Raw genomic sequence first — 25,365 nt, forward strand, 5'->3', positions numbered from 1 at the left:
AAAAATAAAATTATGCAATATTTTGCATGTTTTGTTGGCACTTGGATGAATTCTTCTCACCTACCACCACGCCAATTTTTAGCTGAATATTTGTAAAACTGACTGAGTTAAAGAAATGTTTGTGTTTTTTAGGTTGTGGTGGCCATCTTGAACTGGGTTGATTACAAAAAGTTATCGGTTATAGATGTACATCCAATGGTTACTTTCTGAGGGTTTTATTAAAATTCATTGGTTGCTGCACAGAATTGACAGCAGGCAGGTTTTTGGGGGACTGTTTCCTTTGCAAAAGCTGTCAGCAAGGAAAAGTCCAGGAGGAGCTGTCCAGTCTGACAGTTTATATGCTCATTAATGTGTGAAATTTCAAAATATAGTTTTCCAAAAATCTTTATTAAGATGCCATTGTTGGCTTGACTCCTTTTCACAAATCAGAGGTATATCAGTTAACCAGATAGAAGTGGAATCAGCTCCTTGCTTTTCATTTGTCAGTCAAACACTCGTTGGTAGTCACAATATCATTCAGAAATGTCTCTGACACACTTGTCTGTGGCCAGTGGTGTATTTGAGTTATATTATAAATACCTTCTTAAGCACTTCTGCATTCTGTTTACCAGACCTGGAATGTTGACTGGCTTCTTGAGCTTCATTTGCTGTTTACTCTTAAAATAATAATAATTTTAAAAGAAATTAAAATCAAGATATTCTCAAAATAACAAAATTCTATATATTTCTATATATTTGATTGACGATAGCTATTTATTTTAAAAACACAAAGAGCCAAATTAAGTAACAGTTTTAAGGATTTCAGCCATAAAGGTCTTGTGTGAGTGAGTCACTGCGCACACACGCAGTGCCAGCCGGGTGACATTCCTGCAGGACCAAAAACAAAATCTAAAGGTAACAGTGTTACGTTAAATGAGTCAGACCCGTTTGTCAAGCTCGACGGTTTCCTTCCAGGTGAGAGTGAGTTTTCCAACTCAGCCTCATTCCTGAAACCACCTGCCTGCTGTGTGCCTGGGACGCACAACCTCTCTGTGTCTGAGGGGAAACTCGCTCTGAAGGACTTAAAGATTTGCTTTTACTTGAGGTGGAACCTCACCGGACTTAGGATGAAAGGCTGATGAAGAGAACTGATTTAAGGACTCTTTTTTTTGCCATTTCTGTGGAGAGTGAAACTCACCATCATGGATCAGGTAAGCTGTCCAAAAACACCCAACAGCCTGTTGCTTTTTTATACAAGGTTGTTTAGTCTTGTGTAGGAAGTAGGTCTGATTTTCTTTTTAGTTTCTCTGTAAATGTCTGTGTTTTGCTTTACTTACGCAACATGAGCATGTTAAATAAGTCACAAGAATTAAAAGGACAAGCCCAAAGTCTCACCTGAATCAGATCGGTATCTTCAAATCAGGTCTGTCAGCTTTTAATGGATGATACAACAATAAATGGGGTAAAATATTATTATCATTGACTCTTCCCAAGATTAGTTTCATTGAGACAATATCAACTCCAAGCTTGTGATTAGGTAAATGATAGTTCAGAATTCTTGATATATTTTTCTGAAAGTTTCAGTTCTTGTTTGTCACTGTATCCTGAAAGAAAATCCTATTTTAAAGGTGGTGTGTGTGTGTGTGTGTGTGTGTGTGTGTTTGTGTGGGCACAAATGAATGTGGGGGAAGTAAGATATAAATGACAATATAACAAAAGTGAAAATGGGTGTGCTTCTGAAATGTAGATTTTAGTGTTTTAAGAAAAAATAAAAACCCATTCATTTTAAATGTATTTTGTTTGCATTTACTGAAAAACTCACATTGCAAGTGAAGAATTAACTAAGTGGCTTCAAATGGGCAGCAGGCCCCTGTGACATTTTTTTTTTCAGAAGTGACCCCTGTGAATTTTTTTTATGACTGTGAGTGAATCTGGGTGACACTTGAGCTTGATTCTAAGATTTCTGCTTTATGTGATACCTTTAGCAGGAGGAATCAATGGACTTTAAGACTGTAAGAGCCATGTTCGAGGAGAAAGAATACCTCCTGAGGCAACCCAAGGCCAGACCTGTTGTCTCTACGAAACCAAAGGCCGCCCCTTCTCCTCAGAGCCCCACTTACCTTCCTGCTGGAGCTCGCCCCTCCTTGCTCACTTCCATGAACCAGGCCTTGGAGGGAAATGCAGTAAATGTCCCCAGAGTGGTCTTCAAGGATGAAAAGAAGGAGGCAAAGAAGCCTCTGATCCAGACTAATGTGAAAGGTAAAGAAAAATCTGATGGAAAAGTGAAGGAAAGCAAGAGCAAGATGGGAAGAGAAAGCAAGAAGCACGAAGAAAAACAGGAAGATGCATCGTATCAGAAGGACAAGAAACTTCCATCGTTTATAGCAAAGAAGGAGGTTACAGCAGAGCTGGTACCAATCTCGCCCCCACCTAAGGTGCAAAAGAAGAAGGGTTTCCCTGTTTTTAAAAAGAGCGCAAAACGGGAATCAGCAATAATAATCGACTCTCCAACCTTGGAAGGGTCTGGACCAGCGCCACTCATCCCAGTGCCTTCTGATGCTGGTAACATGCCAGATGAGTCTATTTACTCAATACCAAAATCCATCCTGCTAAAAGAGAATCCCTTAGCTGACATGACCCCACCCTCCCATACACCTGAACCTCCTGATGTCTTCCCACCTCCTGTTTTTTTTCCTGAAGTCCCAACCCCACAGATTGAAACCCCATCTGACACAGAAAATCCTGCTTTGCCTGTTTTCAGTACAATCAGCCAAAACAAAATTCCCAATACACCAAGTGTTGTACCGTCTCCTCCAAACATTGCTGCCCCCACCCCTTCAAGCACTGCTGCTCCGTCTCGTCCAAACACTGCTATTCCGTCTCGTCCAAGCTTTGCTCCTCCAGCCCCTCCGAACAGTGCTGTTCCATCTCATCCAAACATTGCTCCTCAAGCTCCATTACCTGTTGCAGCTCCAATTGCCCCAAATATTGTGGCCCCCAATCTCTCAGCCACAGCTGTCCTTGATCCTTCACCCAGTGCTGCTCCAGCCCCTCTGAACACTGCTTCTCTCACACCCCCACGTAGAGCTTCTCCCGCCCCTCTACTTTCTCCGTCACCCAGCGCAAGCCCCACTCCTCCAACCAGGCTGGCCTTCTCAGAGGCCCTTCCAGTGGCCTCTGCTCCATCTCCGTCTCCTCCTGAGCTTCAAGTCACAGCAGAGTTTGATTCAGAGGATGTTGATCTTGCTGTTGCTGCAGAGGAGAGGCCCCTTACTCCAGACTCTCCTTCATCTTCACAGTACTCTAAAATCGAACGCCCCATCTCTGCCCTGTCAGCCCTGGAGAGGGCAGAGGACATGAGCTCCGGAAAGAGAACCCCTCCGAGTGACCTGAGGATTTTAAACGCTCTGGAAAAGGCCCGCAAGAAGGCTGCCAGGTAAATAAAACAAACAAACCACACTCTCCCAGAAATTGGAGTTCACCAAAGTGGGAGATTTTGTTGATTTATCCCAGTTAGCCCATTTGTAATCTTCTAATGAACGCTAATATGTAAGGTCTTATCTGCTTTCAGTCCCTTGTTAAATTCTAATCGAAGTTACTCCGTCACCCCTCCACCTGAAGACCCCCCATTTCTTGAGATCCCCACCGATCCTTTACCAGAGCTACCACCCATTGACTATAATGGAGAGAACCTCTCTACACCGAAATCAGCAATGGCACAGTTCATGGCAGTTAATGGCACAGACCACCGTAAGTCTCAGCAGATCTCTTCCACTCTCTCTTTTCTTGTTTTTTTTTATTTGTTGTTTGTTTTGTTGTTTTTTTTAATCATCTTGACATAAATATAGGAGCAATTTATGTCATCATCAGAAAACCAGGTGTATACATGTGCGATAAAAGGCCAGAAAAGGTTTTAATTCTACAGAAAATCTGGTATGTTTTGAATAATTAGCACCTCAGGTTGTATAGGTGTAAAGGAGCAGTTGTGAAGACAAACTCATAAACAGCAGTCCTATCATTCTTTTATGCCAGAAACAAGTGAGCAACAGGGAGGGCAGAGCTGCACTGGTATGCCAGCTATGACAAAGCTGCAGTGACACCTAAAACTCTGCTAAAGAACACCTCAGACAGAGTAGAATGTGGTTAGAGAGACTTTGTTTGTTTTTTTTCAAATTGCGTCACTCCTCATGCGGATCATGAACTTTTGTTCAAGTCATGAAACATACTATCTTACAAAATTAGTAAAGCTTCTAAAAGGATGTCTGGAATCAATGTTTGAGGACGTGCAAACATTTTGGAGTAGTAAAATTTGATTGTTAATGCAGTTCTGAAACTTTAAATCTGTACAAAGACGGTACAAGGAAGCCTTTCACTGGAGCCTGAGTTAAAACAACAGCTTCCACAGTGTGTTTGACTGGTTTGTTTTTTTTTTCCAAATCAAATTCTTCCATTTCACCTACTTCCTCTCAGTTTACCTTCCTTGATGTGTTGTTTTAGCTGTGCTTTTTTTAAATAAATGAGCATGTCTATTGAATTTTCAAGGTGTCAGGCAGCGGAATGTGCGTCATTATTCTGACATTTTACCAGCAGTATCAATGTTAGGATTGAGATTATGTAATTCTTTGCAGAACAAGACTCTCCAAACTGGGAACATATAAATGAAGAGGGGTCTGATGGTGTACCAGAGCTCCTAGTTGTTCCCCCTCCTCCACTCAGCCAGGCCCTACCAGAAGATATGTCTTTGTATTCCTCTCCAGCAAAACCTGACAGACCTCCTTCTGTCAGCTTGAGTCAGAATGAATTTATTCCTCCTCCTCCTCTTTTTGAAGGTAGTAATTTGGTCACCAACTTTACACTCTTAAATTATTTAAAGACAGCTTAGGCTATAGTATTGTGTCTTATTTCTTTTGCCCCTCTGATCTGCAGAGATGCCTGTTCCATCTGAGTTTTTGGAGGCTGAAACTGAAGATGTTCCAGAGTTGGAGGGTCTGGCTTCAGATGCTAATTCCCCGGAAGTGCCGGTAGTAGAGTGGGACAACAAGAACTACAAAGGTGCTGATGCTGCAGATGGACGGGCGCCATTAGAGTACTACAGTAATGGGGTTACTGATCCAGAAACTGAGGCCCACTCAGAACCAGAGTATGAAGACAGCTACAAAGACAGCGCTGTTCCAGAATCCTCTCTTCCAGTTTCCCTCCCAGTGACTCAAGACCCACCACCCGTGGAGGAGTAAGACATTTAAATTTTGTTTAGTTGGTTTGGAAGTTGATTTTAATTTCTACTTTTGCTTTTTTGTTCTTATGCAGTTGTAGTTATTGTGTACCCAGACTTTCATGGGTACAAAAACAAGTTGCCTGCCGTGGGTCTCTTCGTATTTCCCCACACTAATAATTTAATCTGCTGGAGTATTTTATTAACATCTTTTGTAGTTTGGTAGGCTAGTGTTTGTCAAATCCTTAGCGTTGTCCCCTAACCCCTAACCTTAGTCTCTAACTCCAACTCCTGGCTTTAACCTTAACTGAACCCTAAACAGGGACAGAAATACACAGGGTATGCAGTAACAACTAGGAGTATGAATTGGTTGTCGCTAAGTATGTAGTGGAGGTACATAAAAGCAAAAGTATGAATCCACCAGAATCTTTGAATGACTGATCAGTTGTTTTTTCTACTTAGGCCTCAGGTTGATTTCAAAAATAGTGCATTTGAAGATACCGAAAACATGTACGAGGACGTCGCCACGTCTGTCAGCAAAAAGAAGGGAAAGAGCAACAACGACAAGAAACGCAAGGGGACACCAAAAAGTAAGTTTTATCAACAGAACCGCTGTCTGCTCACACCAGGAACAAGAACAATTTAACACTTGCTTTATGCCACCTCCATCTCATTCTGTTTCATTTTCATGCAATGTTGCTGGAAAGAATTTCTGCTTGTCCTCACGGGGCTTTTTGTTTGTTTTTAATCATAGATCCGTACACTGATTCTTCACAGGAAACAGTAAGCAGCTTGGTGCACATTTAAAATCAATAACTCAACAGGCCTCTTTGCTTTAATCACATTCTAAATATTTTATTCAAAGTGAATCAAGTCTTCTCTGTTCGTTGTTATTTACAGGCTCTGGAGAAAACCAAGACCGGCAGGTTCAGCAAGTAAGGCCCTGTTTTGTCCATTTCAGTTACCCCTCAGACAGTTAGTGAGAAAAGTTCCTGCTTTTGTTTCCTCTCTGCTGCTTCAACATGCAGCAAGAAGCCCACTGTCAAACAGGATGATATCTGTCGTTTTCTCGTGCGCAGAATTGAAAAAAAGGTGAAGGAGGACGAGAAAAACGAGAAGGAGCTGAAAAAGAAAGAGAAGCAGCGGCTGGAAAAGGAGAAGAAGGAGATGAAGGAGAAGATGGAGCGCGAGAAGAAGGAGCAGAAGGAGAAGGAGAAGAAGGAGAATGAAATGAAGAAGAAATTCAAAGTGAGTTTACTGTTATTTTGACAGAAAAAAAAGAAGGCATGCAGGCTGGAGGAGGGCGGGGTATTTGTATAGACGTCCAAACCTGTCAGGATTCATTCCTCACTCTGGACAAGCTGAGCTGTGTGCAAACAGAATCTGGGTAAACATTTGCTTCATTATAGGCAATATTTCTGAAACAGGAATGAAAAACAGTGACTTTTCCCCCTGACTAGTGAAACCTGGTTGAGTTAGTGTGAAAATGTCTATCTTCCTGTCTATTTATTTAGTCATTTAATGCATTTAATGTCATTTAATGTATTTATAGTTGTAGTTTGTTTGAGCTCAGCACCTTGATCCCAAAATTTTTTTTTTACTTTCACTAATAGAAAATTCATTAAGATCTGTCCCGCACCGAAGGAATACCAGCAATACCCCATGTGAACAAGAAAAACATCGATAAACAGGGTTTACTGTGGCTCAGGCAGTGCCAAAGTCTTAATTTGGCCTAAATTTCATGAGCCACTTCATGTCACACCTATCGAAGTTAACCAAGAATGTGACAAAAAAATAACAAAAAATGTTTGCACACTGCAAAACTCTTCTGCAGGCTCACAGCTAAGTGGCATTTTGAGCAAAACAGCTCTTTGTCAGACACTCTGTGGTCATTTATAAGACCTTCTTCAGAACAGTTTATAACAACACACACACAGCATATTTGTTTTTACCTATTTCTAAGTTGTGCCTGAGGATTTACAAAGTGCTAAAATCAGAAAAAAAATACTTATGGATTTTCTGGATAAACGAATACATGATTTAAACAAGAGAAAAGAATTAGGATAGTCGAAAAAAGAAGTGGAAGTGTGACACACTGTTGGTTTCATGTCAAACTGGATTGGGCTCGCTCGCTCGCTCGAGACGCCGCCACATCCCGTCAGATCGGAATCTGGGCAGTCTGACAGCAGGGTGAATAACTCAGTTCACTGAGCTAACGAAATGTTTCTGCAGGCCCTGCATGGTGGATGGGGTGGGCGGGTCTACGTAAATGTTAAAGTGGGCGGCAAGGGCTGATTTTAATGTCTGCACCATCTGTGGACTTTTTGGCCTGTAGGCTTCACAAACGTTTGTCTCTTTTTAAACAAACACAAAATTCTCTATGATCGTTCAGCAGACATGTTACTTTTATATAACAAAAAGTTGTAAAAAAAATATTCAAAAATGTTAAAACAAGATCTAGAAGCTGTCTTGAGTTGGTTGCATAGCTGTGCTCTTTGATAAGCTAAATAATTCACAAACACTGGAGTAAAAGAAAGTACACCCTCTTTTAGTTCTAGGGTTTTATGAATCAGGACATAACACAAATGATCTGGTCTTTGTCAGGTTTTAAATTATTCTAATCTAACCTCAAGTGTAAAAAACCATAACAGATTCCACTGTTGTTATTTATTCAACAAAACCAAAACCATAATGGAAAAGCTGTGTACAAAATTTTCACCTTGTGATTCAGAACCACCTTTAGCATCAATAACTCTCAGTAGTTGTTTTCTGTATGAGTTTATCAGTCTCCCAAATGGTTGTGGAGGAATTTTGGCACATTCTCCTTTCCAACATTGCTTCAGTTATTTGAGGTTTTTCTGCTCAGTTCTCTAAAGATCCCACCACAGCATATCAATTAGATTGAGGTCTGGACTGTGATTGGACCATTGCAAGACCATAATTCTTTCCTTTTTTTCTTTAGTCATTCTGATGTAGATTAGCTGCTGTGTTTTGGATCAGTGTTCTGTTTTATGGCCCAGTTTGGTCCAAGCTTTAGCTGTCAGACAGATGGCCTCACATTTGACTCCAGAACCCTCTGGTCTACAGAGGAGTTCATGGTCGACTCAGTGAACAGGTCCTGTGGCTGCAAAACAAGCTCAAACCATCAGCCCTCCACCACTGTGTTTGAGAAAATGTGCTGTGTTTGAATTTTGCCAAACACGCTGCTGTGTGTTATGGCCAAGCATCTGCCATCTGTCCAAAGGACACTGTTCCAGCAGCTTTGTGATTCATTCAGATGAAACTTTGGAAACTTAAGTTCTGGTGACATGTTCTTTTTTGAAAGGTGTTCTTCTGGAAACCCTTTTAAAACAAGAGATACTTTTAAAATCTTTAACTTTCTAACTGAGGCCTGTAGTCTGGGATTAAGCTCTTTTAGTAATGCACAGTCTGACCTTGGGGTGAGTTTGCTGGAATGTCCACTCCTGGGAAGACTGGCAGGTGTCTTAAATGACCTTTGACCCTGCCCAGACTGATGGGCAGCAACAGTTGTTTCTCTAAGGTCATTGTTGATGTCCTTTCTCCTTGGCGTCGTGTTAACACACACCCGTTTGCTCCAGAGCAGCAAACTGACAAAACTCCTGCTTTTTTTAGAGGTGATCAGACTGATGATGATTAATCAATACGTCTGATTGGCAGCTCCTGGGTGCTTTTTTACTTCTTAAATCCTGTAGAAGCAGCAAGGATGACTTAGTTTTTCCACACACAACTTTTTAACGTTGGCTTTGTTTTTGGTTAATAAATAATGATTTGGTGGATTCTGTTGTGTGTTTTAGAACACCTGAGGTTTTATTGCAATAATTTTAGAACTTGGTAAAGACCAGATTGTTTTTTATGATCTGATATGTAAAATAATCAGAAGAGATTATCTTATGTAACTATAAACAGTTTTAGTTTTACAGATTAGATCAAGTGTAAGATGCTAAACTTAGCGTTGTTGCGTGTGTGTCAGATCACTGGACAGGAGGAAGTCTTGTACCAGGCAAAAGTGACCGAAACAACAAAGGGACGTAAGCACAACCTGCCCGTCAAGAGCGGCGACATCGTCAACATCATCCGGACGGATTTCTGCCCCAAAGGGAAGTGGCTGGCCAGGGACAGCAGCAACAACTGTGAGTTCAAACCTGGTTACATCTATAGCAGCATGGTGATCTCACAAGAAGGTGTGCTGTCGGACTCAGGGAACAAAGGCTCAGAAAGCTTGTTTTGACTGTTCCTCCAGATGGATATATTGATGTGCAACATGTGGAACTGGACATCAAGGAGATGTTGGAGCTGGGGAAGAAAGCTGGCCGCACCAGTGCTGTCATTGACCTGAAGGACACCAACGCAGGCAACAGGTGTGTGTCTTTCCAGGAGAAAACACTACAACACACAGATAAGGCGATGCAACGTCTCGATTTTTAATTTGACTGATCAAAGAATGACTTCAATCCCTTTCCTGTATCTTTCTCAGTGCTTCCAACCACCTCCCAGGTGAAGCCTGTAAGTCTTTTCAGTTGGTATTTGTGATTACAGAGTGCTTGAATTTATTTAGCAGCTGTGGTAATGTTCCTCGTGATGTTTTCAGACACAGATGACAGTGAGGAGTGGAACAGTGACGAGGACGAACCCCACTCACCCTCTCCTACCGGGCATCAGTTCCCTCCAGCGTAAGGATCAGCCTGACTTCTCTTTACACTAATTGATTAGCCCTCTAAGACATCTCACCAAGTCTTGTTTTATCTATATTTTTATTTTTACCTTTGCAGGGTTCACAGCAAGACTCTGTCCATGCCAGACATGGGTAAGACATTCTGACATATGTAGGTGTGTGTATCTGGTCTGAGTGACTCCGTCTGTGTTGCCTCATAGTAAATTTAGCCTTGGAGGAGTTTTACTTGTCAAATGTTAAAATCAAGCAGGGTTTCTGCAAAATGAAATTGCTTTTGGTAAAAGCCCGTTTCCTGAAACTCAATTATCATTCTTGCCATTTTTGCTGCACCAGGGCTGCCTGACAGTAATTCATGAGCGGCATGACACATTTGTTTGTTATGTATATTTCCTCCGTGTCTTTTCGCGATGTGCAGATTTGATGAGCGAGGTCACTGACTCATCCAAGAAACATGTGGCATTCAGACGGACTTAAACTTTCAGAGATTATCTGAACGTTTAGCTGTTTAAGAAGCTTTGAAAGTAAAAACAGTCATCAGAAATTTTATACTTATCCTATGTAAAGTCATTGCATTAAGTATGGTTTCATTCCAAGGCTTAGGGCTGAAAATTCACACTAACTTCTGAGCTTATTTATTGATTTTTATACAGTTTGTCCAATCAGCAGGCAAAATATGACGATTTCTGAAACCAGCAGTTTGATTAGATGCATGGATGATGCATAGGAGAATACCCGAATGATACAATATGGGCTCTTTTAGGTTAGTTTAGGTCATAAAAGAGCATGTCTTTTACATGTTTGTTTACATGTTTTGGCTTTTTTAGGTGCTCGAGATAACATATTTACAGACATAACACAGCAGATCAAACTTTCACAGCAAAGTCTCAAGCTTGAGCTCTTGTGTAAACAGGATTTGTTGTGTTTTGACAAAAAAAACAACTACTTGCTAAGGCTTTCATGCATTACGCTTTCCATGTGTGTCATGCACCTTTTTATGGATTATGTGCAGAATTGGCAATAACTTCAAACCTGCTTGAGAATAAAATTACTGAAAAGATTATTTATCACTGCATCTTAGAGAACTCCTAAAGGAGTTAAAAATAAAAATAACAAAATTAAATTTTAACTGTATCCTTGTGCTTGGAGTAGCTCTTCTTGCTCCAAGTGTGATTAAAAGTACCACTAATAGTAATTTCTATAGCCACTGCAACTACCATTACCATTATTGTTATTTTTTATTGAAACAACAGCCTTCCAAGTACAAATAACTTCACATATCTTTAAAAAAATCCTGTCATTTTTACTTTCTAGTTTAGCCCAAGTTATTTTCATTTATGTAATTGTTTCCATATTGTGTAATGAAATAAAATACATCTTGGTAAAATCAGGATGCATTAGATTATTGTGTTTGTCAGTCAGAGCTTGAACTTTTTAACAATTTTTTGGGCTAATTTTGATATTGTGTGAGCAGAAGCAAAACCTTAGATTGAGTTGTTGTAGCTGTTTAATTCAAAGCTTGGAAAAGCCCAAAACTTTACAGCTCCAAATGTTTTTTAATGACCTCTCAGCTTTGCATATTTCCAACGCTGAATCACTCTGCAAAGCAGGTTGTTGACGTACGCCGGAAGCAACCAAACATGTGACGACAAGTCTGAGGTTTTACAATCTGAATCCTTTATTTGATGGTTCACTGGAATGGGTCCTGCTTCTCTCTGTTCACAGGAAACACAGAGCTCCCCATAAACCACCAGCAAAGTCGCAGTGACATGTGTGACAACTCCCAGTCTCAGTGAGTTCCCCTTTAAGACGCATGAATGCAACGTAAAGCAGGGAGATTTTATTTTGAAGGGTTTTCTGTTTTCCTTTAGGGCAAGAAAAGAGGCTCTTCAGAAGCTGGAGATCTTTTTACAATCTCCAAAACCTGCAAATCCAACCCCAAGGTAGCTTTAATGCAAACATGACATATCAATTTAAACACACAAGACTTTTTACTGACTATTTTACCTTCTTGTTTTCCAGCGACCCTGAACCAGAGACTAGTAAGTGACGCACATTCAATCCTATATCCCATGTGATGCGTTTAATCATTTCATTCTTAAAAAAAATAAAATAAAGATGTTGGTTTCACTGCAGGTCCAGCGCCAGAGCAAAAAGAAGAGGTTTCTGTGTAAGTAAAGGCTAACTCATGCAGAGAAAAATGTCAAACATGTTGCCCAACCTGTAGACCGACAGGTTCCCTTCCTTTTTGCCTGGAAAGGGTTGCTTGGCATGAAAAGGGGAGAATTTGTTTTCCTGTGTGTTTAAGAGAAAGTCCGATGGATTTAAAATTTGCCAATTGGGCTGACTTGAATCCTGCTTAACCTTCAGCAGAACATGGCCGCACCTGCAATTGTGACAGAAGCTGACTTTTTTTTGTTTGGTTGTTTTTTTTGTCTTTTTCTTTTAACAGGCCTGAGGAAAGTGCAACACAGGAAGAAGATTTTGATCCCGCAGCCCTTATTTTACCTCCTCCTCCCGACTTTATGGTGTAGTGATGGCTGTACAGAGAGGTGAGGACGAATCACGTCAACTCTTTTATCATCCATCGTTTCCCTGCCATACTCAGCTATTTCTGTTTCTGTTTGTAGCAGCCAAACCAAATTCCTCCGCGGTGAACAGGACCTGTTTGTGGTTTCATTCTGCCCACTCTGACAGTCACATGATGCTTGGATTTGAGCTTTTTTAACCAATGACTGCAATTATGGATCCATATTTTGATTTCTACCGATCATCAAAGCAGCTGGAGTTTTTCCTTCTTTTCCTCAAAGCGATCAGTGTGAGGAACCACAAGACTTTTGGTGCTGACTGAACCAAGCTGAGTTTCTCCGGAGAGGATTTAAGAAGACAAACACTGCCGGACTACACCTCGAGAACTTACCGCGTGGGGAAAGCGTCGGGAATCTTGAGATGTTGGAATCTGACCTACAGTGTGTTTGAGGATGAGACACTATTCGGACGTTAAAACGAGGAAAAGTCCAGTAATCACCAGACTGTTCCTCAGATCAGACAGGAATTTTCAGCTCAAATACAGCGACTACGAATGGAGGATCACTTCTATCCAAGGCTCCTCTGGGCCTTCCTAATGAACTAAAGATTTTAAATAAACATAAGTATGACCACCTTATGTCTGTGACAACTGTTCCACCATTATATATATCTGACACTGGTCGGCTTAATTTTTTAGTGTTTGAATTTTGTTTTAGTTTTTAAACACGTCTTTTTCTACTTTTTTATTTAGGTTTTTTTTATTGTTCTTACTGCCTGCTCGACCTGTAATATTTAAACCAGCTTCGAGGTTTAAGATATTATGTTAATTTTGTCTTCTATGACTTAAAAAAAGAGAAGTAATTAGAAATGTTAAGGGTGTTAACTTTCTTTTAGCTCTAATTGCATCTTTTGGAGAAAAAAAACAAAAAAAATATGTAAACAGTGAGCTCTGTTTCCCTTTGGGTCATGTGCCTCTGTTGTTGTTTTTTTTGTCCCCCCCTCGCAAATTGATGAATTATTGGACAGTTGTGTGAGGTGTGGACCACCTGTGTGTGTACGTGTGTCTGGAAAAACTGGAACAAAGACAACACAAGTGATGTCAGCTTGTAGGTCTGTTTATTCTTTGCAATAAATACTCATTAAAGTGCATGTCATAACAGCAACATCATGCAGTGCATAAGAAGAGAAATCCAAATCAGAAGACACAAAGACTGGGAGAGAAAGCTCAAACGCACACACACACACACAGAAAAACACCAGTGTGCACTCACACACAACAAAGACTTAAGGTCACCTTAATTATTACAGATGAACAGAAAGCACACAGCTTTGCTCTCTGCACTTTGGTTCAACACAGAAAATCAGTATTTCATTAGGCCTATTGGCATGTTGTTCAGCTTTAAACACAGATTAGAGTTCACACGACTAACATGCCACTGAAAGTCGCATCCAGCTGTAATACGCCTGACAGTAAATACTGCTTTTTTCTTCTTAAATCCGAGGACTGTTTAAATCTGAGCAGCCATCGCTCCTGCAGGACAGTGCACTTCACCGATACGTGCAGCACCGGGGGTGAACGCATAAAGAGCAGGATAGTGTGAACAGAGGTTGCTTAACGCTCAACAGGCAGGTCTTATCAGACGCGGAGATACAGTGCAGTGAAGGTTATTGTTGAACGGCAAAGGGTCAGTGTTTACCCAAGTGCGCCTACGGGGAAAAATGAAAACGTGATAGAGAGTTTCAGTGGAGTCCAGAGGAGGCAGCTTTTCACAGTTTCAAATAAAAGGCCTCACAGGTCTTGCGTAAAGCAAGAATAGTTGGGACAAAATTCAGAGCAGAGTCAAACATCAAATGGACCAGCTTAAGGAGATGGGGGGGGGGTTACGGTTCACAAAGTAATTTGACTACTGCTGGACAGGGTTATTTAATTACTTTTACTAAGCGAGCTTTAGTTTTTGAAACTGTGAACGAAATGGACAAGAACGTCAGACTGAAATATAAATTGGCCTTGAAGTGTCACTGACTGGCTTATAGATTGACTTCAAATGTGTAAACAACGATACCTGTGGACTAAATGAAACACCGATGCTGTTGTGTGACAGCTCTGAAACAGCAAACAGCACCTGGGCAGAGCTTATACAAAAAAAAAACAACAATATTTAAATCCTCACTAACGGATCTGCGGTGGAGAAGTTACATGCAGCCTTAGATAAACACTGATGAGCCGAACACTGAAAACTGACACCCCAATGACATCAGCTTGAGGTCCAACTGAGATTTTAAAGTCATCGCCCAGAGTGATGCTTGTCATCCTAAACGTGGCAGATTTGAGCTAAACCAAAATTATTAAACCATTTCACTGCTAACCAGTAACAATCACAACTCAACCCATTTATTTCTGCATTTCCCAAACAAAATAACCCCTTTATATCGTTCCTTTCACACTCTTTTGAAGCTACTTGTTCTTATTCCTTCAACCAGTCACATACGCTACCAACAATAATCATGTTTAAATATTGACACGTTGGCTTATTGTGTTGCTGAATATCAAAAATGGATAGTTCCAGTTCTGCACAGTATGCTACTGTTTTTTATGTTGAAGTTTGAAAAGGCCTACAGTATTTACACAACTTCAGAGATCTGAGATCTGAGACACCAGTCCACAGAAAAGGCATTACAGTAAAGATTTTTCACTTTTGTGCTGGACTGCAAAAAAAAAGCCAAAGCTTTACATCCTCCACAAAGACAATGAAAAAAAAACCCTCAAAAGAGCACCACCACCTTTCATTTTACGTTCAGCTTCGAAGCTCTGAAATAGCGTTATGGATGACAACGGCAACACGAAACATCCCGACGGTGTGACCTGACAGCAGATCATTTCCAGAAACACTGAACTTTGTTGATACAGACCCTGAACTCCCTCTACAGTAAAGTCTGCCCATTCTGTGACTTTGGTGCCGTAAACATTAAATTTGCAAACTGCTGAGCTCGGTGAGTTTTAAAGTGCAGACCGAACAGAAACGAACACCTGAAACAGAACTGACAGCTCAATCTGAACCAGTAACCCCTCAAAAAAAAAAAAAAAAAGATTTTTCTGATCCTGCCACCTTTTGAACCTGGCAGGCTTTCAAACAAAGTCCTGCAAACACAAACGTGTAAAGTCAGAAAAAAAAAGAAAAAATGTGACAAACGTGACACACTGTACATTTGCTCGTCGGCTCAGAAACACTGCATTTATTTGTTTGTGCATTGTGAATCAGCGTGTTGCGTTCTTTAAGGCATCAGGTTTTTCTGCAATCTGCTCTCCTGCAGCAGACACACACCATCTCACATGAACTCATCTGTTCTTACTCAGCTCCCTTAAAACTTATGCCACAGCCATACAAGCGTTTTAAAATCAGAGTCTGTTCGAGCTCCACCGATGAGCTGCTTTATTGGAGTCTCTGAGTGTGTTAAATATTTGCAACAGCTGACAGGTGAACGCATGAAATACTGCTTAACTGTTTGCTTCTCAACAGAACAAATCTGGTGGCATAGTGAGCAAGGATTCAAGTGAGATGGTGTGAATCTTCTGCACTGAATTATGCAGAACAGGCAGGTTCATGCAGAGTATAAATTGTACCATTCTGCTGTCTCTCGTTAATCTACAATATATTCCAAAATTAGGTTAAAACTCTGTGGTAATGTAATGCTTAAATAATATAACTACAGTATCTAAAAAAATGTAACTTTTAAAAATAAATATGAATCTGATATCTAATAAAAATAATCTTCATTTGGTGTATAAAGTGTGTTATTTGGTTTATCGTAGTCAACCTTTAGATCTATGTAATATGGTTGCTATATAAATATACATGGATAACAAAGCTTCTTTACAAACCATATAGAACTTGGAAAAAAAAAAACTCTACGTGTTGTGACGATCCTCTGACGTGGCTGTATGGCAAAGCTGCTAACCTGACCTTGGATCAGTGTCTGAGGGGAATTCAGCAGGATGGCCTGCCATTCGGTGTCAAGGAGCTTTAAAAAGACTAAAGGTGTTTGTGAGAGGAGTGACAGTAAACTTGACTCTACCGTGACAGAACTGTGACCTTACAGCTTGCTCAACTTCATGAACAGATAGCAGTCCCGAGATCAGATTTGTGCAATTTGTTAACTGATGTTTTTTCACAAACACCTTAACCTAAAGTTGTGTCAAAATAATTTTTTTTTTAAAAAGCAAAATTTTTTGCCTTTATTCCCTTTTTCTCTCCTAGATCTGAGGTGAACACAACACCGGTATTGCTTTTCATCGTGTCTCCACTTGGAGGACGACAAACTGAGAGGAGACAAAAAGACAAAAGTCACACCAAACATCTACACCCCCTACATCCCAGAACTGCAGCTAGCCTCAAAGCCCCCACTTACATCCAGGTTACAGGGACGCTGGGAGTCCGCAAGTCTCAGCGTGCCAGCGTGGTGATCAGACTGGCGCACATTTCAAAGAAGTCCATGGTGTGGGATCCCTGACGAGGGGTGAGCAGAGGGGAGCTTCCAGACAGGGATCCCGGGAGGGAGGAGCTGAGCTGAGGCAGGTCGATCGCTGGGCTCGCAGAGTCGATGCTCAGCCTGGGTCTGTGGAGGCCGGCTGTGGAGCCCGACCTCTGAGGAGTGGACGAGCCTGATTTAAAGCCAACTGCCTCGATGATGTCATCTGAGGGTATTGGCACAGAAGCGTCACAATTTCAATAAAGTGAAGTAACCAATTTAAGTGACCAAAAACAACTTTCCAGACCAGCTGTATATGTGATGTGCTGCAACAATCTGTACTATTTATCACATCACAAGTGACTCATTTCTCAGCTTTCTGAGTCAGTTCTGTACAACAAAAAGGTGTTGTTTTTCTTAGGTTAATGTAAATCAGTGGTGTCCATTCCTGGTCCTCGAGGGACACTATCCTGCATCTTTTTGTTGTTTCTCTCAACACACCTGATTTGAATGAGTGAGTGAATAATGGGCTTTTGCAGAACTCGGAAACCTGCTGAAGGGGTAAGTTAACCACTGAATCAGGTGAATTGCAGCAGGGAAACAACAAAACCCTGCAGGATAGTGGCCCTGGAGGACCAGGACAGGACACCACTGATGTAAATAATGCTAGTTATACGACATCAAAAAAAAATTTTAAGATTCAAATTTTCTTATTTACTTTACTACATGTTGATAATTCACATTGGCACATATCAAACTAGGAAACTGCATCTGTTTGCTTTGATTTAATATTTTAAATAAATGCTTATAATGTCGAGGTTGTTTTAGACAATAATTCTCTAAAAGTGATGAAGTGTAGAAGTTTCAGTTACTGTATTATTAGTATATGTTTACCAAATCCAATATTTAAGTATTAATTCATATAAGTATATACAATTTATAGAAATATATAGGTTTTTATTACAAATCAGAGGACCATTTTTATCTCATCACTAACCATCGATGCTCTTGAAGTCGAGGAGGTAGGATCTGTTGTCGACTTGGTAAAGCTGCAGACTCATTTTCACCAGGTTTCCTGTCACTGGATTCTTCCTCCGCACTCTCAGATGATACGGGTTCACCACCTAACACATGAATAAACCGTCACATGTAAACCCTGCTTGTGTACTGTACAAATGTCTGCAGATGGAAGACGTGTCCCGTTACCTTCCAGTCAAAACTGAGCAGCTTCATAGCTCTGTACACCTCAGCCATGATATCGTACGGCCGGCTCTGGCTCCGGATACCCAGGTGCCATTTGGCTTTCTTCACTGCGAGCGGTTTGGGCCGGGTGGTGTTCAGAGCATCCAGAGGACACCGAGACTTGGGGCTGTCAGCCAAAAGAGGAGGCATCCTCTCTGGGTGGGGTTTGATCCCAGGCGGCAGCAGCATGCCCTCCTCGATAAAGGAGCCCTGCGGGGGACTGGATGCCAAGTAGAACTCACTGGCCTGGGTCATGATGCGCCGGTTGTCTATGATGAGGTGATAAGCTACAGCTAGCTGATCCTGTGAGGACAGGATGACAGAGAGCAGAATGGAGACGAAGAACAGAATTCACTGGAGCTAGAAAACAAACTTATTCATGGCTGCTTCTTTCTACAAGCAAATTACTTTTATAAACCTGTTTCAATTACATAAAATGGGGAATGATATTATACAAAAACTTTTCGTGTGCATTTTTACAACAATTTCAGTTCATTAACATTTATTTCTTCGTGTATGCTTCCACCTGTGGATCTCCACTATAGAGGCTGGACACAACTTCGGAGTCATTGCATTCGAACTTCTCACAGACTTCTCTGACAGCCTCTTCATCCAGAACGGTGGCGTCGTACGACGAGTCCTCCGGGAACAAGTAGCCTGGCAGGTCCTGCTTAAACCACTCGTGCTCCCTAACAAAACACAGCAGGGCCCATCAATCGAAACATAACGATGAAGACACAAGAGCCGTAACAGAAGATTCCCAGACGGGAATTTTTAACTCGCAAAAAGCTGAATTGAGGACAAACAGATTTTCTAGTGCAGATTTAAGAGCGGACACATCAACAAGTCCTCAAGCCTGCCGGATTACAATCTGATTTAGTTTGAAAAAAAAAAGTAGTGTAATAGAAAAACAAGGTGCTGTACAGATATAAAAGGAATAAAACTGAACTGTTAATCAGCTCGATTGAAGATCGAAGCAACATGAAGACAGATCAGACTGAATGTTCATCTTTGTAAAGATGAGTTACTAAATCATTTGGTATTTGTATATTTAGAGTGGTTTACATTATCAGCATGAATTGACAGTATTTTAGTTCAGTAATCGTTGTTACTACCAGAATTAGTGTGTTTTTTTGCCACAAAAACAGCTCTGACCAATCAGGACATGAATATACAGAACATCTGAACGACTAAAAGCTGTCAAAATGCAGCTGATAAATGGAAACTCCTGACTCAGCTGGTACCTGATGTCTTTGATGGTGGCTCTTTTCAGTGGATCCACCTGCAGCATGAGCATCAGCAGCGAGGCCACCGAGCGGTTCAGGTACTCTGGGATGTAGAAGACGCCTCCTCTGATCTTCTTAAACAGCGTGGGAACGTGCTCGTCATCAAAGGGCAGAGTGCCACACAGCAGGGCGTACAGAATCACCCCGCAGCTCCAGATGTCCACCTCTGGGCCTGCGTACAGCCTGGAAGAGACGGGCAAAGGTTTGACGGGCAAAGAACGCGGCTGGAAAATGTCTAGCAATTATTTGTTCAACGGGAAAGCAAAATGTTGCAATTTTTTACTGTGGCTGTCACAAAAATATAAGTACAACAAATTCTACTTTTGCTCCTTTTTTCAAAGGCTTTTGGTAGATTGTGTGAAATTATTGATAACCTGCAAATTTCCTGACTTCTTTAAAAATGCAAAGCAAATTTCTGCACAGGTTTTGTATGAATCACACATGCACATATTGACACACACACACGCGTGCCTGTTTGGGGGAGTAATTCACATGACATTTTTCAGCAATGCCACGGGAATAATGATGATTAAACAATTTTCCTAAAAACAGAAAAATGTAACTGTAGAAGAAACAATCAACTGATTAGTTGCTCACCAAAATAGCCAGGCACCACTCTCACGATCAATCATTTTACAAGTGAAAGAATTTTTGATTTTTGGGGAATTTAACTACAACTTGATTTATTTAAGATGAGAAACGATACATTGAAAGATGCTCTTCAATCAGAACTGACAACTAAAAGGACCTTTCAAAATTGTTTTATTATATTATATTATTTTTATTTGAGAAATTGACTTAATTTTCATTCCTTTCTCTGCCTTTTTACTTGGCTCTTTTCATTTTAAAGTAATGTTTTGTGCTCGTTATGCTTTTTAACACTGACTCAAGAATGATTCATGCATAAAACAGCATCTAACTCAGTGGAAAAATAAGTTTTAATGATATATATTCTAAGCAAAGTTAGCAAATGTACAACTTTAAATCAAAAAGAAGGAGTCTTTGAAGCAAGCATTATCAACCACCAAATTCTTCAATAATAACTCAAATTGTTCAACAGCAAACTTATTTATTCCTCCTGATCATAAGCATAAGAGATCACACACACACCTTCCTGAGATCACCTCTGGAGCTGCGTAGTTGGGTGAGCCGCAGCTCGTTCGAAGGAATTCTCCATCTGACATCATGTTGGACAGTCCTGTTGGCCAATCACAAGGCAAACACACATTAACGTCCATCCCTCTCCAATCTGGCAGCAAAAGACACTAAACAAAGAGTCCTCTGTGATCGTGTAGTTGCTTTTCATCCTTTGATACAAACAGGTTACACTGAAAACTGCCAGAGAGGCAAAAAGGGCACTTATACACAGTAGGCACTGCTGAGATCTTTATCCTTCCTTACCAGCCAAGACTGTGCACTCTAAACACAAAGCTCATCTAATTGGATGAGTCTGTCTCTGCCTGCCAGTGCCGGTGCCAAACAGCAGAGACTCGGCGATTTGCTGACCTTCGCTTTATCTTTTATCCCCGCTCCCTGAACACTCCCTCGCGCCCTGCTCGCCAGAGTGTCTCCTCGCTCTCCGCCAAAACACTTCTCCTGCCGTACCCCCGCCGATTCCTTCCCTATCAGATGACACTGGGCCTCAAGGCTTCCTGCCAGACTTGATATGAGACCTGGCCGTTGCTAAGGGACGTCTCTCCACCCCTCACACCCTGCTGCGCACGAGGGTCCTCGTGTGTTTTTCAAAACATTTCTCTGATTCATGGTCGTATTGCGTCAGGCATTTTGTCTTTAGCTGGGAAAATTACAGCCATGTCCAATGAGAGGCAATCTCCAGTGACATGTTTATTCTTATTTACAACTCTGTGTGTAGCTACAAGCTGTCATCTGGCTTTAATTAAGCTGTCTAACTGCTTAGTATTTCTCCTCCGTCCTGCTATAAACACTTCCTCTTTCTCTAATTCAACCCTGCACTAGCCTTGTAATATATAACACCTCGCAAAACCATTTCTTTTGCAGAGCATATTCTTTTATCTGTCTATAACTGTGTCCTTTCTGGATCTTACCAAAGTCTGCAATCTTGGCGTTCTTGTTGGCATCGAGCAGGACATTCTCAGGTTTGAGGTCTCTGTGGACCACCATGTGCCTGTGACAGTAGTCCACAGCTGAGATAATCTGCTGGAAAAGTCGGCGAGCCTCTGCATCCTCCACCTAAAGACCAAAATAAAACTATTCAATAATAGTTTGACTTGGTATTTTTCTTTTCTAAAATGTTGTGATATAGGCAGGGTGCTCAGTAATACTGTATGTCACAAAACTCTACAGATACAGATAGCCTCTACAGAGAGGCTGTTATAATACGTAAAGCAATTGAAAACTAAAATAAAATCTTTCTGTGAAATATGCAAAGACTATAAATGACTATATGTAAAAACGTAAAGTTGCATTAGCTGACCTCTGGCCACAGGGGGGCAGTGCAAGGTTGTGACCATACATTACCTTTTCACATTTTGACTGTCAAACCTTTAAATAGAAAAGGTGTAGGGGTTTTTTAAGTTATGTTTTGGGACAACAAAAAAAATGGTAATAATTCCAGTTCCGGCTGTTTTGAGCTTCTCTCACAGCAGAAACTGCAGCCGGTACGTTGATGGTTCATTAGTTGATGTTTATTGTCGGGTTTTAGTAGTTTTTCCACTGAAAATAACTCCCTGTTTTGACTCAAAATGCAGCTTAGAGGAGAGTGAGGACGAACCAGAAAGGTTGAGCTATCAACCACAGAAGCAAAACAAAAAGTTTAAGGACAGGCTGCTACTTAAACTAATGGAAACTGCAGACTAAGGGTCATGTCTGCCTCATTATACAGGAGCTTTTGCAAATCTAAAAACACAAATGGAAGTAAAATCACGAGGACATCATAATTAAAAAGTGCAATTAAGTTCAAAATATGGAGAACTCTAGAGTTTATACAGTACACACTTACATAAATGTAAAACAAACAACATATTTACAAAATGGCTGTAAATTACATCATTTTAATAACATCCCTTGCAAAGATTACTGTTAAATTAAAGGAAATAAACAAATTCTGATTTTGCTTGAGCTGTAAATAAATCTTCTACTTGTGTTTTGTATTTAAGTTTATAAACGAACCCTAAAGGTTGTGGCATTAGCCAAATAACAATATTGTTGAGAAATCAAAATCATTTTTGATAACTCGGTTACCACGATGCTTAGTAGTCAGGGATGTCGAACTACAAGTCAGTTAGTTAAAAAAAGAAAACGTCTTACCCGTCCGTTTTTGCAGATGTAGTCAAACAGCTCACCTCCTGACACATACTCCATGACCATGAAGAAATCTGTCGGCGTACTGATCACCTGGTAGCTGGAGCAAGAAAAAGCATTTATTAACCTTCTTCACATTCAGTCCCGACAGTTTCCTACTAAATCACATCCAAGCCCATAAACTCATTTTATGAACTCACACACAAACATACACACCAAATAAAGGCGAGGTTCATTCATGTGGGACTGAGCGTAGGTAATCTTTTCATAAAGGTCAGCTATATTAAATCGAAAGCCCAGCGGCAGGAATTATTGCTTGTGGGAAACTCTGCAACTCATCACAGTCTGTTTCATTCCTGTCGAGCCAAGCGAAGCCCGGCCCGGTGCAAGAAATAAACAAAACCAAATTACAAGTCCTTTTGTTTTGTTTTCCCGACATGCAAAACATTCAGAGTTTTTAAGACTCTTTATTGAAAACAAATAAACTAATACGTTAGTTTTATGCCGTTTTTTTTTTTTTTTTTTTTTACAGACGTGCTGCATATGTCCAACACTACCTTGCGCTGGTCTGCATTCGTGCCCGATAGCTAAAGTATTTGTTGCTGTGCAGCAGTATTTACAAAGTTACGCAGCACTCCTGCAAATGACCCGAGAGCTCACATTTGCTATCACTTAAGAGTGTGAGCGTATGGACTTAATCTTCACCCCAGCCTAAAAATAACACAGAGATTGAGAGAGAGAGACAGAGAGAGAGAGAGGAAGGAGGGTTTGACAAAGAGAATGACACATTGGCAAATACAAAGGGCTAAAAAGGGACATAATAAAAATAAAAATTACTGGCAGCAGGGGGGGGTCCAGTCTTTGTCCTCTAAGGCCACTATCTTGCATGGTATAGATGTTTGTCTGCTTCATCACATCAGATTTGAATGAATGATTGATTAACAGGATTATGCAGTAGAGGTTATTCAACCACTGAATGCGGTTTGTTGAGCCGGGGAAACAACTAGTGGCCCTTGAGGACCAGGATTGGACACCACTGATTGTTCATTACCGTTGCTGTAGATTTGTCCAAGCATGTGTCTCTGTGTATGTGTTGGGGACGCTAGTATGTTTACGTGTGAGCGTGCTCAGTACAGCCCGCGTTAAAACAACAATAAGTTACGTGTCTGCGAGGCCTGGCAGCACCAAGAGCCTAAAATAAGAGTAAAAGAATGTGTCATCTCGCTCCACTTACAGCTTGATGATGTGTGGGTGTCGGAACAGCTTGAGATTCTGAATCTCTCGCTTGATCTTCCCCACAACATCGAGGCTGCGGATCTTCTGCCTGTTCAGGATCTTCACAGCCACTTTATGGCCCGTCAGCTGATGCTCACCGACTGAAACAGCAGAGTGCACGCAGGAAATGAGACAGAAACACACAAAAAAAAAGGCCGGTGACCTGGTCGTCAGAAAAGGAAAGCAAGCTGGTGGCTTGCTGCAAAGCGTGCTTTTTTTAATAATTGGAGTTTTCTTTTCTCTCCTTAAAATTTGTTTGTGGAGCTGGACTGAATTCAAATTGTTATTGCAGCTGCCTAAAGCCTCAACACAGCTGAAACACAATAAGTTATGTACTTTTTATACACAAGCTGAATACTCCTTCTACCCAGACATTACACAGATTTATCTTATATAATATATAAAAATATATATTGATGTGGCTTTTAAATATTATTACTAAAATGTTATTTTAATTATTTCTCCTGCTTGGTAGCACGCATAAAATTAAATAATAACAATTAAAAATGAACCCTAATAGCAGATAATTAAAGCTCAACTTGGGTTAAACTGCGCACTCGACAAGAAGACAGGGTGAGAAGCTCACAAGGTCATTACGAGACCTCGAAAACTAGCTGAGAAAAATTAACATCCTGCTACATTATAAAATCTATTGCTCCTAAAGGGTTTTCTTGACTTAGCAGCCCAAATATCAGATTAAATCGGACAATTTCGCTGCTCCGACACATCGATGTTCGTCAACTACACAGAGGGTTTCGGTAAAACTGGAAGCTTTAACCATCCTTTACCGCGAGACGAGACCTAAACAATCTTATGGAGGATTATTTGTTAAACAATAAATAATATCAATATGGCTGCAGCTTTGTTTCTTTGTTGTGCTCCTGGTGATTACACCTGCTATAGCCGATAACTGTAGCTACCGAAAGGTTCTCTGGTGGAAGAATTTGACTTTGAAGCGGTCGGATTCTCAAAGCCCGGTTACGCCTGAAGTCCAGGTTGTTTCTGCTCCTACGCCGCGCGGCTACGCAAACTGCTCGCTGTCAAGTTCAACACGGTGCGTTAAAACGGGAGACAGGGACACTACTTAGCTTCAACTCCTCCGACCGACAGCCCCGAAACGCTCACGTTACCTTCAGTGCAACACACAAAACAAAAATGTGACTCAACTCTTGACTTTGCCGAATGTCCCCACTCCGAGAGTGTCGCCGAGGATGTAATGGCCGATTTTGACCCTGCCTTCGTGCTTCTGTTGTTGCCGCTCAGCCATCTTCTCCGTTACCGACGGCGGGGTCCGCTCGGTGCGGTGGGTTGCTCTGCAGCCCGGCTGCCTGTGGGGCACACGGAGGGGCGGGGCGCTTCCACGGCGAAAACCGCGACTGTGGAGCTTCTACGGAGAGGAGGAC

General features: G+C 41.1%; 2 protein-coding genes across 5 annotated transcripts; one reads left to right on the forward strand and one right to left on the reverse strand.

Moving 5' to 3' along the window:
• Nucleotides 1-972: 972 nt before the first annotated feature.
• Nucleotides 973-13,691, forward strand: LOC108243400 (nascent polypeptide-associated complex subunit alpha, muscle-specific form). Of its 3 annotated transcripts, none has more exons than XM_017428788.3 (20): nucleotides 973-1,190; nucleotides 1,965-3,415; nucleotides 3,551-3,729; nucleotides 4,608-4,808; nucleotides 4,906-5,209; nucleotides 5,654-5,781; nucleotides 5,946-5,974; nucleotides 6,092-6,126; nucleotides 6,271-6,439; nucleotides 9,183-9,342; nucleotides 9,453-9,570; nucleotides 9,687-9,715; nucleotides 9,801-9,882; nucleotides 9,982-10,016; nucleotides 11,607-11,673; nucleotides 11,753-11,824; nucleotides 11,904-11,923; nucleotides 12,000-12,051; nucleotides 12,334-12,433; nucleotides 12,512-13,691. In XM_017428788.3, exons 1-19 carry the CDS (start codon nucleotides 1,182-1,184, stop codon nucleotides 12,413-12,415), a joined length of 3,222 nt encoding a protein of 1,073 aa, XP_017284277.1. In that variant the 5' UTR covers nucleotides 973-1,181; the 3' UTR covers nucleotides 12,416-12,433; nucleotides 12,512-13,691. The 3 variants fall into 3 exon arrangements, with proteins under 3 accessions (XP_017284277.1, XP_017284278.1, XP_017284280.1); XM_017428789.3 differs by having other exon boundaries at nucleotides 12,018-12,051; XM_017428791.3 differs by having other exon boundaries at nucleotides 3,279-3,415.
• Nucleotides 13,510-25,365, reverse strand: prkaa2 (protein kinase, AMP-activated, alpha 2 catalytic subunit). 2 transcript variants are annotated; one of them, XM_017428793.3, is made up of 11 exons: nucleotides 25,130-25,365; nucleotides 23,922-24,063; nucleotides 22,694-22,787; nucleotides 21,472-21,616; nucleotides 20,516-20,603; nucleotides 19,364-19,588; nucleotides 18,646-18,808; nucleotides 18,084-18,422; nucleotides 17,875-18,001; nucleotides 16,818-17,103; nucleotides 13,510-16,728 (listed from the first exon to the last, which is right to left on the reverse strand). In XM_017428793.3, exons 1-10 carry the CDS (start codon nucleotides 25,227-25,229, stop codon nucleotides 16,853-16,855), a joined length of 1,674 nt encoding a protein of 557 aa, XP_017284282.1. In that variant the 5' UTR covers nucleotides 25,230-25,365; the 3' UTR covers nucleotides 13,510-16,728; nucleotides 16,818-16,852. The 2 variants fall into 2 exon arrangements, with proteins under 2 accessions (XP_017284282.1, XP_037830035.1); XM_037974107.1 differs by lacking the exons at nucleotides 21,472-21,616; nucleotides 22,694-22,787; nucleotides 23,922-24,063; nucleotides 25,130-25,365 and adding an exon at nucleotides 20,912-21,079 and having other exon boundaries at nucleotides 13,510-17,103.

The sequence above is a fragment of the Kryptolebias marmoratus genome, linkage group LG24 (genome assembly GCF_001649575.2).
Source record: "Kryptolebias marmoratus isolate JLee-2015 linkage group LG24, ASM164957v2, whole genome shotgun sequence".
NCBI classification, from domain to species: Eukaryota; Metazoa; Chordata; class Actinopteri; order Cyprinodontiformes; family Rivulidae; genus Kryptolebias; species Kryptolebias marmoratus.